This window comes from Mastomys coucha, unplaced genomic scaffold (genome assembly GCF_008632895.1).
Source record: "Mastomys coucha isolate ucsf_1 unplaced genomic scaffold, UCSF_Mcou_1 pScaffold22, whole genome shotgun sequence".
Lineage (NCBI taxonomy): Eukaryota > Metazoa > Chordata > Mammalia > Rodentia > Muridae > Mastomys > Mastomys coucha.
Window position 1 is genome coordinate 139,252,288 of NW_022196905.1, and position 15,643 is coordinate 139,267,930.

Genomic DNA, 15,643 nt, shown 5'->3' on the forward strand with positions numbered 1-15,643 from the left:
ACTGCCCAGAGTCTGTCTGTGACCAGGTCCCTACATCAAGAGGTAGCAGCCTGAATCTGGCCGCCTGGATGATACCGGATGCCTCTTAGAGCAAATGCCAACAGTTAAGAAGCCTTGTCTTCAAAGTGAAAAGAACTGGACGGGAATGAGGCTTCTCACTGTTCTTCTTAGATTTCCTTTAACTATTCCAACCAGAATGGCAGCATTTTCTAAGATCCCCTGGATACAACAAGTACCTGCGTGCCTCCCCCCACCCCACACTGCCGCCTGGTTAAGTTCAGGGGTGGCCCTGGGAGTTTTGTGTTCAGACACATGAGGTGAAGAAGGAGTGTGAAAGCTTAATCCTGACTACGACAAGTTTTAAAAAGTGACGTCGTATGTTTTCTAACTGGTGGTATCAGCAGGAGAAGCCTCAGTGCCCCATGGAGATGCTGGCACAGCAGAGCAGGGCATGCTCCATTGGGACACTCAGGAAGTGGGCAACTACAAGCAGCCTGCCACTCATGTGGGAAGAGGATGAATTAGCAACTCACCGAGCCACTCCACCATAATCTAAACCTTCCTCCCCTCGGAACTTCACCATCAAGCGCTTCTTCAGGTCTTTTGGCCGCATCTTCATGATCTGGCGATATGACTCCTACACATCAAAACCACAGGTTCACAAAGACAATGTTGTTTGAGAGCACAGAGGATGGAACCCAGGTACTGGAACATACTAGTCAAGTACTGCAAGTGAGCCACACCCCAGTCCCTCACTGGGGGATTCTAGGCAGGAGCTCTACCACTGAGCCACACCCCAGCCCCTCACTGGGGGATTCTAGGCAGGGGCTCTACAACTGAGCCACACCCCAGCCCCTCACTGGGGGCCTCACTTTCCTTCTTCTTCCCAGACAAGACCAGGGCCAAATAGCCATGCACTGTCTCTGAGAAGGAAGTGCTCCAGCAGAAACTCTGAAGGAATGAGTGGGTATGAGGGGGACCCGTAGGCTGAGGAATGATCTACACAGTTCAAGACCAGCTGGGCTCCTGTCCTGAGTCACTAGCCTCTGCACAGAAAACCACTGAGCACTGAAAACTGTTGTCAGAGACAGACACACAATTCCGCTCAGCTTGAGCCCAGGTCCACACAAACCCTGCATCTCACTAGACAGTAAAACTGATCCCTCGGGGGAGAAGAATCTTTATGCACTACACAGAGACTACATGGGGAGCCCATGTCACCCCTGTTAAGAAAATGGTAAGTACTGTGGAGTGTGGACAAAGGAAGCCTTACATAGCCGGTGGGAGTTCAAAGTGGTCCAGCCACCACAGAAGTCAGTCTGGAGGTTCCTCAACAAACTACAACTACATCTACAGCATACCATGTATATACCTCAGAGCACTTAGCAGACTCTATGATTGGTCATCACAGATCGTTCACAACAGCTAAATTCTAGAGCCAACCTGGTGTCTAACAACAGGGGAGTGAATAAAGAATATGTGATGTGGACAGACACTGGAATTTTTGTATCCATAGAATTAAGCAACCAAAGATAATCACAGCGAGTGAGTTTAAGCCTGTCTTAGAAGACAAATAACAGTGTTTGTTTCTCACAATCAAAATTCTCAAGTTCTACAGATACATAAAATCATATATACATATCTGTGGAAGTTTAGGAAAACACAGGACTGTAAGAGGGAGAAATCGTAGGGTCGGGGCTGGGAGAGAGGCAGAGCCGACATGATGAAATGTCTTTGTATGATAAATATCCACAATGAAAAAAAAAAGATTTTTGAGACAGGGTCTCACTGTTTATCCCTGGCTGTCCTAGAACTCACTATATTGACCAGGCTAGCCTCTCATAGAGACCCACTTGCCCCTGACTCCCTATACTTGGGATAAAAAGCAGGTGCTACTCCATCCAGCAATAATAAAAACTAAACAACAGGAACATCACTAAAACGGATCCTTTAAATACCAAGCATAAAGCAGAGTCCATCCAGATGGCAAACACAGCTCATTTAACACAAACCTCCCTGCGTACTTCCCCACGAGGCTTTATGGTTTAGCAAGACACAATTCTTTACCTCAAATATTTCTTCTCTGGAAACTTCTATGCGACAATGACCAGCCTGGGGCTGCTGAAGAGAGAGCTCATGCCTGAGAACTTTAAGCTTCTGGACTAAATCTCTCTCATATCTCTGGGCAGGAAGCTCCTCATCCTCCACGGAGCCCTCACTGGGCAGCTGCAGTGGCTGGCTGGGCTCCTTGAGTTGGCACTGGTGACTGCAAAGAGGAGACATGGTCACTGGGCAGGCCAGAGAGCTGCAGGCAGCCTGCAGCACACAGGCAGCAGGCTCTGCTAATGACAGGGCTGCTCAGATGAGTGACAACAGCCTGGCACAGGTCTGGGGTACAATAAAGACGATGTTATTTATCTGCATGAGGGGTCTTCCTGGTTGTCAACTTGACTATACCTGGAATGAACTAAAACCCAGATGGCTGGGCACACCTTGAGGCTTTGTTCACTTTTTAATTAAGTCATTTGAAGTGGGAAGACCCATTTCAAATCTGGATCTTTAAAGTAGGAAGATAAAAACTCCAGATCTTTTAAAGTGGGAAGATCCATTTTGAACCTGCGCCACACCATTGTTGGCAGCCTAAATGAAGGACATGGAAGAAGGAAGTTCGCTTTCTCTGCCTGCTTCCTCTCGTTCCGGCAAGTGTATTTCCTTCACTGATATTAGAGCCTAGTTCTTCAGGATTCAAGAGTATACTGAGTATACACTGAGACACATCACAGCCTCATGGACAGAATAGAAAGCCATTATTGGACTAGCTGAACCACAGCCTATAAATCATTCGTGTGTGTGTGTGTGTGTGTGTGTGTGTGTGTGTGTGTACATACATATATACATTCTCTATAACTTTTGTTCCTCTACAGAACCCTAATACAATCTGCTATATTATTACTGAAAATTACAACAGAAACTGTCATTGTGTTATACATCTACACGTGTCATTGGTACCAGCTGATACACTATTGGAAGGGCCTATGAAGAGCAGGCTCCCTGTGACATCCAGAGGCACCCACTCTTCCTTTTGATCAAAATTCCAAGCCCTGTTCGCTAAGAATGAAGGCCAGTAACAGGATGTGGGCCACCAGGGACAACTGGCATTTGCTTTATTCAAGTCCTGCCACTTATGTAAGCTGCAGAGAGCTTTGTGAGGCTGTCTGTGGGCTACTGACTATGAGTGGCACAAAAGATCACACCCACTTCCAAGGCAGAAATGCCTGGAAAAAAACCAGCATGCAGCAGCAGCAGGTGGCCCTTACAGAATGTGCTGTGCAGGTTTTGCTGGAGAACCTCTTCCTGCTATTATCTCAGAGCCCTTCATTTAGGCTGCTTGAAGGAAAAGGGCGCCAGCAATGTGTAGCCTTAGTAATGGTCATGCTAATCTCTGTCTCAAACCATGTCACTGTCCAACAAATATCTACCTTATTTGTTTGTGCCAACTATTGAGCAAACACAATAGTAGGTACATAAGAAAATGACTTGTAGTGGGGCTGAGGGATGGCTCAGGGAGTCAAGTGCTTGCTGTGCAAGTGAGCATGAGGACCCACATTCAGATCCCCAGCACCTAAGTAAAAACCCTAGTGCTAGGGACAGAGCCAGGCAGATCTGGGGCCTTGCTAGCCAGTCAGAGAAGTCAAGTGCGTTCCAGACCATGCTGCTCAAGGCTTACGGTAGAGAGTGATGGAGGAAGGACTCACACTAACATATGGCCTCTGCACACATCCACATCACTGTCGCTTGCACCACCCCCACATACACACATACACACACACATATACATGTGCGCGCACCAATACTGGTGTAAAGAAGCATCCAATTATAAAGAGACCAGCAAGGATGTTAAGGTCTTACTTCATGATGTGGTGAAGCCGTGGATCTGTAAACTGGGTTGTCCTATTATTGTGATCTACAAAATAGATTCTTCCCGACACTGTGCTTCTGACTTCCCAGCCTGGAGGCAGTGGCCCAAGTTCATCGCAGTTCACACTGTTAAGGTCTCTAGCAAAACGAACGTACAGAGAGCTTTATCCCACTGAGAACCAAGGATTGGTGGCAGCCACAGGGGTTTCCTAGCAAGGTGCCCATGTTCCCTCACACTGCACCTCGTGCTGACTCCGGGAAGTTCAAGCTTCTGGCCTACAAACGGCAGCCACACATGGCAGGTAAAAAACACACTCCTTGAGAGTCTGTGTCCACCATAAGGAACGGGGGCTACCCCAGGAATACTCTTCCTTACACAACAGAGGGACAGACTAGCAGGAAACACCTGACTTCCATCAGCAAGCTAATATGAATCACAAATCAAACAAACCAGGTACTTGCTGTAGCAAAGATTCCTCTACTGAAAAGTTCCTGAGGCCCACACTTTCCAGACTTGTGGGGACAGAGCACATAATGGCATGACGGCCACAAGGCATCGCCTGTTCAGCAGGTGTTTTCACTCTGGCCCCTTGATAACTTAACTGCGATCCAGTCAGCAGGGACCAGCACACCTGCCTGCTCAAGATGCTTTAGTGATTAACACAGACGCCCGTCATTTCTACAATACATACCAAGAGGTGCCCCATTCATTTGCAGGTAATATTCCCATGCAAATGACAGACCCTGAATTATAAATTCAACACCAAAAACAGGAAGCTGCTTGGGGGCAGGGTGGAAGTGGGGAGATGATGAATAAAAAGGAACCAAGCATTACCCAAGGTCTCTTAGGTAGTAACGCTATTGTAAGAGGAGAACAAAGAAAAGAAAAACAGCAAAGAAAGAAAGAAAGAAAGAAAGAAAGAAAGGAAGGAAGGAAGGAAGGAAGGAAGGAAGGAAGGAAGGAAGGAAGAGAGAAAGAGAAAGAGAGAAAGAGAGAAAGAAAGAGAGAAACAAACTTAACTCTGGCGCAGGGGTCTCTCTGACCTGGGCTCGGATGTATGGCCTTGTAGAAGAAATTCATATAGAAAAGCTTCATCTCCCCCCGGAATGGTCCCCAAGGGACTGAAGCAAGAGGGGCAGTAAAGCAGAAGAGAGAAAGGTGGCAGAGTCTTTATCTCTCCTGTTTAACTTTTATCATGGAGACTTTTATGCATTTACAAAAGTACAAAGAGATCACAGTAGATGGCCAAGTGACCAATTTCAACAGCTACCAATGCCCACCGAGTTTTCAGTCCCCCCCAACACACACACACACACACACACACACACACACACACACACTCCTGCCCAGCAAGTCCCAGCCTCCATCTCCCCCTCACAGGGCACTGTTAGCTTCCATGGGAGGGACTGGCTCTCCAGGCTGGTGAGACCTACCTGGGAATCCTGGGGTCATGCCACGTGCTGACTCCAGTCTGCGTGTGCAAAAAGTAAACTTGTCCCTGCACTGTTGTCCTTTGCTCTGTAGGAGAAAGGGGCTGTGAGTGAGTAAGTTTAGTTTTCCACTCTAATCCTACTTTCAGACTCTTAAGTTTTTATTTTAGTTTGCTTGCTTGCTTGCTTGTTTATGTTGGTGTTTTGACACAGGTCTTGTGGTGTGTCCCAAGTTGGCCTTGAACTCATGATTCTCCTGCCTCAGCATCCTCAGTAGTGTGACTCCTGGTGTGCACCCTGTCCCTGCTTCTTTCAACACTCTTTATGATCACAGAAAAAGGAATTACAAGGCTGTGGCTGCTTTCCTCAACTCTACACTGTCCCCACGTTTGGATAGAACCATTTCTCCTAGGCCTCCCTCACTGAGTTGCCTTGGAGAAGATGGCTCCACCTCCTCTGCCACAGAGACAACCTTCCATCATTGTCTCCTAGTGCCTGCATCTGGGTGATCTGCTGCTGAACAAGGTCCCTTCTTGGTACTTCTTGCCACCAAAGCCACATGGCTCTGCTCACTCCATCCCAGTGATGTCCCTTCTATTCTCAAATCTCAGACCACCCTGAGTCTCCTTGCTTCCCTCACACTTCCCTGTTTCTCTGGTATGTGTGAGAAAAGGGAAGCCTGCCCCAGAGTTCATTACAACTTTCCCATCCATATGTGGCCCGGGTCATCCAGTGCCACAGCCATGGAAGGCACAGCTAGGCCATTAGCAGCTGTGCACAGGACAGGGGCACAGGGCAAATCCCTGGCTGTCCTGATTGGTTTTCTGTCATTTGATAGAAGCTAGAGTTATTTGGGAAAACAGAAGTCTTAATTGAGAAAATGCCTCCATTGGATTGGCCTGTAGGCAAGTCTGTGAGATACTTTATTGATTAGTTATTAATTTGGGATGGCCCAGCCCACTGGGCAGGTGGTCCCAGATGGTATAAGAAAGCAGGGTGAGGTGAGACATAATAGCACATGTCTGTCCTTAGTCCCAGCCCTCAGGAGACAGAGGCAGAGGGATCTCTGAGTTCAAGGCCAGGCTGATCTATAGAGTGAGGTCCAAACCAGTCAAGGCTTCAGACTGAGCACTGTCTCAAAAAAGCAAGCAGGCAAGCAGGCTGAGCAAGCAGTGAGCCACACTCCTCCATGGCCCCTGCTTCAGTTCCTGCCTCCAGCTCCTAGCCTGACTTCCCTCGGGACACACTATAACTTATAAGCCTAATAAACCTACTTTTAGTCCTGGTGTTTACCACAGCCACAGGGAGCACTTTATACTCACCATAGCCTTCAGGCAGCTCCGGTGACTGGTGGCCATGGGGTCGGTTCTGGGGCGTCTGTAGGGACCCTCGAATCTCAGGATTTCGGAGTCGCTGTACCAGGAGTCTCTGATCTTGACTTGGAGACTCCACAAACCTGCAGTTCCCGCCTCCTGCTGCTGCACCGGTACCATCTGTGTATGGGGCCGGTTCCTCCATGAGGCAGCTGAGCGGCCTTCCAGGGCCTGAGTCTTCATACACGGTTCTGGAAGGGAAGGGCAGAGCAGGCATGGAAACATCATGGAAGTGTCACAAGACTGACACGCAAAGGCCACATTCAAAGTTCTACATCCCTCTAACAAGTGACAGTGTTCCTAATGCAAAGTTTCATGACATTCAGAGGGTCCAACAAGAGAGACTCTTGAGAGGAACAGGTCAGAGGCAGCCGAGATGTAGAGCTCTAGCAGAGCCCCCAGAGGGTTCAGCTACCTGATGGGGGAGGTGGAGCAGAAGGTGTTCCTCACACTCCATTTTCTTTGTTATTTTACTCCAGGATAAAATTCTTGGTTCCACAAAATACTGACTCTTAGGTGCTTTTTAAACATTCTCTCCCTTCTCATAGCAGTTTCAAAAACAATTTGCCTTAATGAGTCACTTTCCCTTATGACCAGATACTTTTTAAACCTTATATTGAAAATTTTCAATGCATGCATAACATGAAGGACCAGAACAATGGGCCTCCCCCCACCCCCAAAAGCAGCAGGTAATCACAGGGAGTCTCCAGGCTGCCCTCCACTCCTCCCCACCAAGGGGTTAGTGCCAGTCCAATCCCTGCATTTACTATCCTACCTACCCCATACATATTTTAGCATGGGCCACTTTGTTGTTGTTGTTTTTAATGCCAGTGACTTCTCCATTATTGTTGCTGAACCAAAATAATAAATAATAATCACCATCATCATCAAACACCAGTCAATGTTCAAATTTCTCTAATTGTCTTATAAATCATGATTAAGACAAAGTCCAGGGCCTGGGGAGACAGATCAGCTGGGAAAGTGCTTCCCTTGCAAGCAAGGAGGACTTGACTCAAAGCCAGCTAGTGTAGTGGTGTGTGCTTAAAATCAGCACAGAGGAGGAGGAGGCAGGGGTATCCCCGGGGTTCACTGGTTGGCCAGCCTGGGCTAACTGATGAGCCCCAAGCCAATGAAAGAGCCTGTATAGAGAGCCAGGGTTGATGTCTCCTAGGAAGGACATCAAGGCTGACCTACACAAACACTGGGTGTTTCTTGGGCTTCTTTGTTTTATAGCTCAGGCTGGCCCAGAACTCAGGATCCTCCTGCCTCTGTCTCCTTAGTGTTGACATTACAGGCATATATCACTGTGCTCAGCTAAACTGTCACCTCTAATTGGTAGGAACTTCCCTGGGTTGGTTCCTAAGTCTCTGGGGTACAATCCCTGGGTTTATTACACCTTCCTTCATAAACTAGTATGGAAGCCTGGTGCAGTTTTATCCTACAGAGCAGTATACGGTTTGAGGGTTCTTTCCCACAGGGAAAGAGAACATGGCTAGTATCACAGTAGGCACCATGACAGACATCATGGTAGGTATTATGCAGCACTGAGGTAGGCATACGTACCCTTCGTTTTCCAGCAGTCCTCTGCAGTCCACCACTGACCCTCCACCGCCTATTCTGTCTCGAGTCTGTAAACTGACTACAACACAAAAGAAGAGCCTGCATTAACACCCAGGGCTGCTCTAGACCCCTGCAGCACAATGAGCCACTGATACACCATAACATATGTCCAGTATCATTCAAAGGAAGTGAGTTTACACCTCCCCCCTGTTTTCAGTGTGAAGTACCTCAGGCCAACAGATGTACATACCACATAACCATTTGAATAGTCCTTGAAAGCAGCGAGCAGAAAAGGTACTGAGTTCCTCATACCCTATCCCCAGAAAACCGAAGAACACAATATTTCATTTCATTAATTTATTCCATCTTGGGGCTAGAGAGATGGCTCAGCGGTTAAGAGCACTGACTGCTCTTCCTGAGGTCCTGAGTTCAATTCTCAGCAATCATATGGTAGCTCACAACCATCTGTAATGGGATCTGATGCCCTCTTCTGGTGTGTCTGAGGACAGCTACAGTATATTCATAAATAAAATAAATTAAAAAAATTTAAAAAATGTTATTCCATCTTAAGACTAGGTCTATGTTTAGTGAAGGTACAAACACATTCAACCTAAAAAAGCATTTAAGCTCTAATCTCACTGGTGCAGACTAGAAAAAAATTTTACTCCTAGGTTTTCAGTTGTTTGATTTTTGTCCCAACATCCCTCCACAAAAGAAAGAAGTAATTCCAAGTGGGACGCAGTGCATGAGAACTTTATCCTCAAGTTGCTTCTGGGTGGATGCACCGCTCCTTGTCTTGGGACCTGAGGCATCTGGAGTTTCGAGTGACTCAGCCTGGCTGCTGCTCCACTGGCTCTGTACAGCACACAGAGCCAGCATGTGCTTTCCCCTAACACACTGCCAAGAACGGAGTGGGCAAGGGGACAGTGACTCAGAGATGTCACTCCATCAGAATGCCTGCAGGCTATGCAACAAGTACACTTTAACTTTTCTCTCCACACAATGGAGTCCTCTGACTTTAAATTGAGTTACATGAACTTGTCACACATTGTCTTTGCTTTTGCCATAGGACGGGGCTTCCCAGAAAAGCCATACACTCCAGCTCCTGCCCATGTGGCCTCAGCTCTTATCACCCCTGACAAGACAAGGGTCAATTGTCCATTCCAGTGCTGAGTAGCATAACATTTATAAACCACAACCTCCCATCTCGACTGGAGTCATAGTAACTCAGTTTCAATGACAGGATGAAGGGAACTAGAGAAAAGAATGGAAACCACACAAGAAGAAAGGCTTAGTACTGGAGAGATGGCCCGATATGCTCTACCCTGGAAGCCTGAACCCGTCCGCACTGGGAGCAGGACGGTGGGTTCCATCCAAGTCCCTTTATGCAGATGAGAAAATTCTTACCCACTATTTGGCCACGAACTGCATCAGTATCTGAGGGATTTAGTTTGCATAGATCCAAACGCTGGTCTGCAAACAAACAATTCAAAACTTAACCCAAAGACGTTAACTACGGAGGAAGGCAGGAATTCTGTATTCGGCATTCAAGTAAATGTAAGGAAAGGGTGCCTCCTAAGCTTCCTGTGGATGCACTGAGAGGCAGAGGAGCATTTGGTTCTTACAGCCAGTATCTTTCAATCTGCTGATGGCATTGGAGAGCAGCCGCACGCAGCCCAGGAAGCCAGCCCCCTGCTTCTTATGGATCTTCTTGTGGTTCCACACACTGATGGTTATAGAGTCAGTTTTCCCAACGTACCTGTGAAAGCATGCAAACTTGTTCAGGTACACGTCTGAACTATGACATCCTCAACTACATGCATCTGGTTGACTCAGAATCCTGGCAGTGGGGGCAGAACTGGCCATACCTCACTAGGCATGGGAAAAGGACTCCAAGCACATACACAAGCAGTGAGTGTAGGTAACCATGTTATAATAAGCAATTTGTTTTTTCCTTTATTCATTTATTTACTGTACTAGAGACTGAACCAAGGGCCTCACAGGGGCCAAAGCAAGCCCTCTGCCACTGAGCTACACCCTTAACTCCTCACTGGCAAGAGTTCTACCTGAACTGAAGAGCAACAGGCAGGCATTCTATATTTAAGCTACCCTTAAAAAGAAAACAAACAAACAAACCAAAACAACAACAACAACAAAACTACTTTTCTTATTCTGAGATGGAGTTTAAGTTGCCCAGGCTTTGTGAAACAATTTCCTTGGAATTGAAATATTCTACACCAGAAGGAGACCTTCTAAGACTCAGGAAATTCTAAAGGAATCTCATTAAAACACAGGAAGTAAGCAACTCACAAGTCTCAAGAAGTCCCGAAACTTACCAGATTCACAAGGTCCCTCCCTCCCACCCCTCCCAGAGTTATACGGTAGGGACTGCTGAGAAGAGAGACTCCCTAGGCTGCTGAGCTGCCCAGCTTCCAGAGCGCTTCACTGGTGCTGGGCTGGGCTTTCAGAACTGCAGCAGCTCCTCTAAGTCAGCCTTCACTCTCCCTCCTGTAAGGAAGCCCAGTGTGCTCAAGTCACCGAGTAGACAATGGTGAGTCATTACCTCAGTCTGTCTCTCTTTACATCTCCCCACATAAGAGCCAGATTGAATTGGCTCTGTAAATTAGGCCTCAGCCTCCAGAACCTATACCACCAGGCCCAGCATGTGATAAGATCTTGTAAAGAGGCTGACTATGCTTCACATTCTGGAAACCAGTGACCCAGGCTTAACAGAGAACACTGGGGCTCCTTACAATTTCACTGTCCAAAATGCACAAAGGTACACGGACCAAGATAATAACCCCACTCAATCCTAGGGCACATCCACAGAGAGAACTATCAGGACAGATGGCAACCACAGTCCAAGCCATGTGATGAAAATAACAAAAAGCAAATGCTACTAAAAAAAACCCGCCACGCCTATGTATCCAGTGCAGTTCATGTTAATAATTGTTGTGCAGGGACATGTGTCCACATAAAAACAGGGCTCTAAATTTGGAATGAATATACAAAACTGTATGCTGGGTTGTTTTTTAATTGTAAACATAGTTTCACTAAAAAAAAAAAAAAAAAGTAGCACTAGGTCATGAATCATAATGACTCCTGTTTGGTTGGTTGGTTTTCTGCTAACATGACAAGGGGGTTGATATGTCCAAGATCTCAGTGCCACTGTAGTAAGGACCAAATCATAAAAACAAACACCAAGATATCAGGAGATGTTGACTGGGAAGTTGGCAACATGCATTTGATTCGTCAAGTCTTTGGTTATCAGTAAAGTCAGCCATCTTTTTTCTTTCTCTAAGTCTCTCCTCCAAGCCTGACAGCGCTTTTCAGCTGCCCCGGGGTCTCCCAGGGAGGGGTCTGACTCACAGGTCATAGTGCTGGTTCCACTTTGGGTCCAAAGTGTTTTTCACAGTGTCGGTTGAGTGGCACTGCCCAGAGCCGTCCACAACAATCTTGGCAAAGGGGTCGGGAAGTCCTGGGGAGAGAGAGCAGAAATACCCAGATGTAGTGACAGTCTACCTAGTGGCACAGTGGCATCCTAGAGCATAGAATGGCAGATCACCCCTTGGGATAAGGCTCGCTCATGTCACACTTCACAGTCTCTCCATTAGCAAAGAGTTCTGAGCCTCGTGTTACACCTTCACACTTGTTTAAGCAGAAAAGCATGGAAACAGGCTCAAATCCAAATGTCCATCGCTGGTGAGTTTTACATTTTAAAAGTTGCTTGTGTGTGTGTGTGTGTGTGTGTGTGTGTGTGTGTATGCACATGTGTGGGTACTGCAAAGGCTTACAAGAGTCAGATTTCCTGGAGCTATACTCGTAGCGGTGACAAACACTGGACACAGACATGGATCGATCTGTCTGTTGAGCCAGCCCATCTCTGATCATCACTAAAGGGACTGACTGAATGTAGAAACATGATCTATCAAGTAAATTTCTCAACAGTCACAGTCCCCAGAAATGTTACTGATCTTTTGCCTGTGTTAGCTGAAATCACGGCACCAGTCCCCAGGTCGCATGGGAATGCAACAGGTTTGATGCCAGACAAGCAGCAAGCCGGAGACTTTGGAGAGAGGCTGGGCTTCGAGCCACTACTTTGGAGTTTCCTGGCTACTTGGATAAAGCCTTTGAGCCTAAGTCTCTTCATTCTGAAAGCCTAGAGGATGCCAATTAGGCAGCAAGTCCCCTGGGATGGGGCTGAGGGAGTTTTCAGGGCTGTAGGCACTGACTTCATGGTGGGTGAGGCATGCTCAGGGGTGCAGCCCTCAGCACTTTATAGTTCCTCCCTTGCAGATGTTTTAAAATGGAATTTATTTTGTAAAACTGGATTGGCAGTTTTAGCCAAGCCACTTACATCGTAAATGCCTCGTTTGTATTTGAACAGAGAGCAGAGGCCTACCAGCTACCAGGTCAGGAAGCAGGGGACGTAGGCATGACTGCGATGGGGGAAGAGACCTATGCTGGGGGCAGCCGGAAGACGTTGGTCAAGCTCTGCACACCTAGACTCTTACAATACTACACCCACTGTATTGTTTTTTTAAATTAAATGTCAGGGGCCAACAAAATCTAAATTCAATCTCTGGTAGCAATATGGTGGAAGGGGAGATCTTCCTGCAAGTTGTCCTCTGACCTCCACATGCATGCTATGGGAAACACACACACACAAATTAATTTTCAGAAGCACATAAACTATATTATACAAACAAAGATGGGGGTACTTACTGAAGAAGTCTTTCTTTGCAAGGTTCTTGGCACACAATACTGAAAACAAGCAGACACTGGAGTTAACATTGATACAGTGAATGTTCCACACACTTAGTGTTTGTAATGGGAGGGGAAAAATCACAGAAGTTAATATGCCAGTCATCTCTCAAACTGTGTCACCTTAGACAAACATCCCTAGCAACTATCTAAAAAATGTCTTTCCTCAAATTGGAGAATCAACAAATTTAAACACTGTAATTTAAGCTTAAAACATTAAATGCACAAACACAGACATGGAATTACTGGTATGTTTTAAAGCTACATAAACACCAATTTTTAAAAGAGCTGGTGCATTTACCTTTACAGAGCTCTTAACAACAAAGGGAGCTATGCACTCTGAGTATTCTGATAACTCTATGTGTGTGTGTGGGGGGGGGGTCGATTTTGCAAATACAAACTTTGATAGATTGGAGACTGGAAAGCAGGGAAGAACAGTAGAAGAAGCAGAGCTTTTCCCAGAGTGTTGTGGGATGAAGTAATATGCTGCATATTCGAAGGTTGTACAGGAGCCAGGCAGAGGTGGCACACACCTTTAATCCTAGCACTCTGGAGGCAGAGGCAGGTGGATCTCTGTAAGTTCAAGGCTAGCCTGGTCTACAGAGTGAGTTCCAGGACAATCAGTGCTATCCAGAGAAACCCTGTCTTGAAAAACAAAACAACAACAACAACAACAACAAAATGGGTAAGGAAGGGGAGGAGGTGGCTGTAAAGGGCTGGCAAGAAGACTCAGCAGGTAAAGGGGCTTCCCACCAAGCCTGATGACCTGAGTTCAATCCTCAGAACCCACAGACAGAAAGAACAGACTCTTACAAAGTGTTGTGTGAGCTCCCTTGCACCTTCCCCCAAATAAATAAATGATGTAACTTTAAAGCAGGTAAACAGTATTGGCAGACAGCAAGAATGTAACTGATAGCACCACCAGCTGCAGCAGCATCTGATGAGTGAGGGGCTCACACCTGAACTCACACCATCAGGAAGTGAGGCAGTATAAACTCCACCCCCACAGATACCTGGCAGCAGCCAAGTATGCTCCTCCCCATGGTTACCTGGCAATGGCCAAGTAGGCCTGGCCCTATAAAAGGGGCTGCTTGCCCCCTCCTCTCTTACTCCTGCTTCTCCACCTTGCCTCTTGCCCCCTTGCTCCCCCTCTCACCCCATTCCCTTCCCCCCTCTCCCACTTGGTCATGGCCATCCCCTACTTCTCTACTCTCTCCTTCTCTCTGCCTTTCTCTGCCTTGGCTACCCTCTTATCCCTCCCCATGCCCTAAACTCTATTCTATACTATACCGGCATGTGTCTGGTCCCTCAGGGGGAAGGGATGCCTTGGCATGGGCCCACCGAGGCACCCCCTTCCCCCACACCCTGCCAGAACATATTCTTATAGCTCTTCTCTTTTTATGATCACAACAAAGACCATGAGTTCAAGGACAGCCTGGGATTAGGTAATGAGTTTCATACCAGCCTGAACTCAATGGCCAGGCCCTCAGACAGACAGACAGACAGACAGACAGACAGACAGACAGACGGCTAGATGATAGATGACTAGATGATATAGATGATTTATCTCATCACACATCTGCTACATAGAGGGAGGGAACACAGAGGAGACACACAATGCACTGTCCTATTGGTCTGTTTCCCCAGTTTTGCTGGTTTTGAAGGATGTAGTGGTCTATGCTCATGCTGCACTGTGCGCTTCACTCTTAAGAAACATCTGTAGGGAGGTCACCCACACACGACCCAATTCCTCCACTTAAACAGCACATGACTGAGGGTTTCTTGTGCATTCAGGAGCTAACAAATCACAATCAATTTTCACATATTTTTATGGCCCCCAAAGAAGCGTGTTCCCATTAGCAGTCCTCTCTGTCACCTCAAACTCCCCACCCTGAGGCAACAACCCATCTGCTCCTGGCTCTGATAACGTGCCTGATTCCCAACCTTTCTGATGACTGGAACCACAGGCTGCATGGTGGGTGAAGGCTGATACTGAGTTCACTGTGCAAACGCAAACTCTCCCACAGGGAAAGCCCTGGGTGTGACCCCAGCACTACATAAACCAGGTGCAGATGCACTCACCCATAATCTAGCACCTGGGAGGTGGAGTTAGGGGGATCAGGAGTTGAAGGTCATCCTCAGCTACACAGGAAATTCAAGGCCAGCCTGGGCTACATAAGATTTTGTCAATAAATAAATCTGCTCCATTGGCTTTCCCTTTCAAACTCTGAACGGAGCACACCCTGACCTCCATCTCCACATCACTTGCCACGGCAGGGCCCCAGTTTTCTGAGGTACTGGAATCCAGAGACTTCTTAATGGAGTAATTCTGATCTCAGTTTTTAAAAATAAGAATCATCATTCATATTCACAAAGCCACTGATGTTTTCATTTAGAGCTCATTCCAGTGGAATTTGATGACATCATAAAACGGTCTTAGTAATGTTAGTGCGAAGAAAACCCTGCCTCGGTTTGTGTACAGGTCACTGGGGGTCACTGAAGTCTACTTTAAAGAGAAGAATTTCTTCTGCTAAAATAGTATTTGACAATTTGCAGTCTCCATCCTCTCTTGGTCCTCCTCTCTCCACAGGAGGGGT

At 46.9% G+C, this 15,643-nt stretch overlaps 1 protein-coding gene across 4 annotated transcripts in view; it reads right to left on the reverse strand.

Moving 5' to 3' along the window:
* Smurf1 (SMAD specific E3 ubiquitin protein ligase 1) overlaps positions 1–15,643 on the reverse strand; it is a 96,124-nt gene that overhangs the window by 12,687 nt on the left and 67,794 nt on the right. For 2 of the 4 annotated variants that reach the window (XM_031338695.1, XM_031338696.1), the window contains exons 2-11: positions 13,008–13,046; positions 11,652–11,760; positions 9,908–10,041; positions 9,690–9,755; positions 8,286–8,361; positions 6,672–6,913; positions 5,353–5,437; positions 3,910–4,056; positions 2,068–2,266; positions 534–637 (exon numbers count right to left, since the gene is read on the reverse strand). In XM_031338695.1, coding sequence (XP_031194555.1) covers positions 534–637; positions 2,068–2,266; positions 3,910–4,056; positions 5,353–5,437; positions 6,672–6,913; positions 8,286–8,361; positions 9,690–9,755; positions 9,908–10,041; positions 11,652–11,760; positions 13,008–13,046 — 1,201 coding nt within the window. Of the gene's footprint in view, positions 1–533; positions 638–2,067; positions 2,267–3,909; positions 4,057–4,962; positions 5,041–5,352; positions 5,438–6,671; positions 6,914–8,285; positions 8,362–9,689; positions 9,756–9,907; positions 10,042–11,651; positions 11,761–13,007; positions 13,047–15,643 lie in introns of all 4 variants that reach the window. The other 2 variants (XM_031338698.1, XM_031338697.1) reach the window with 2 other exon arrangements.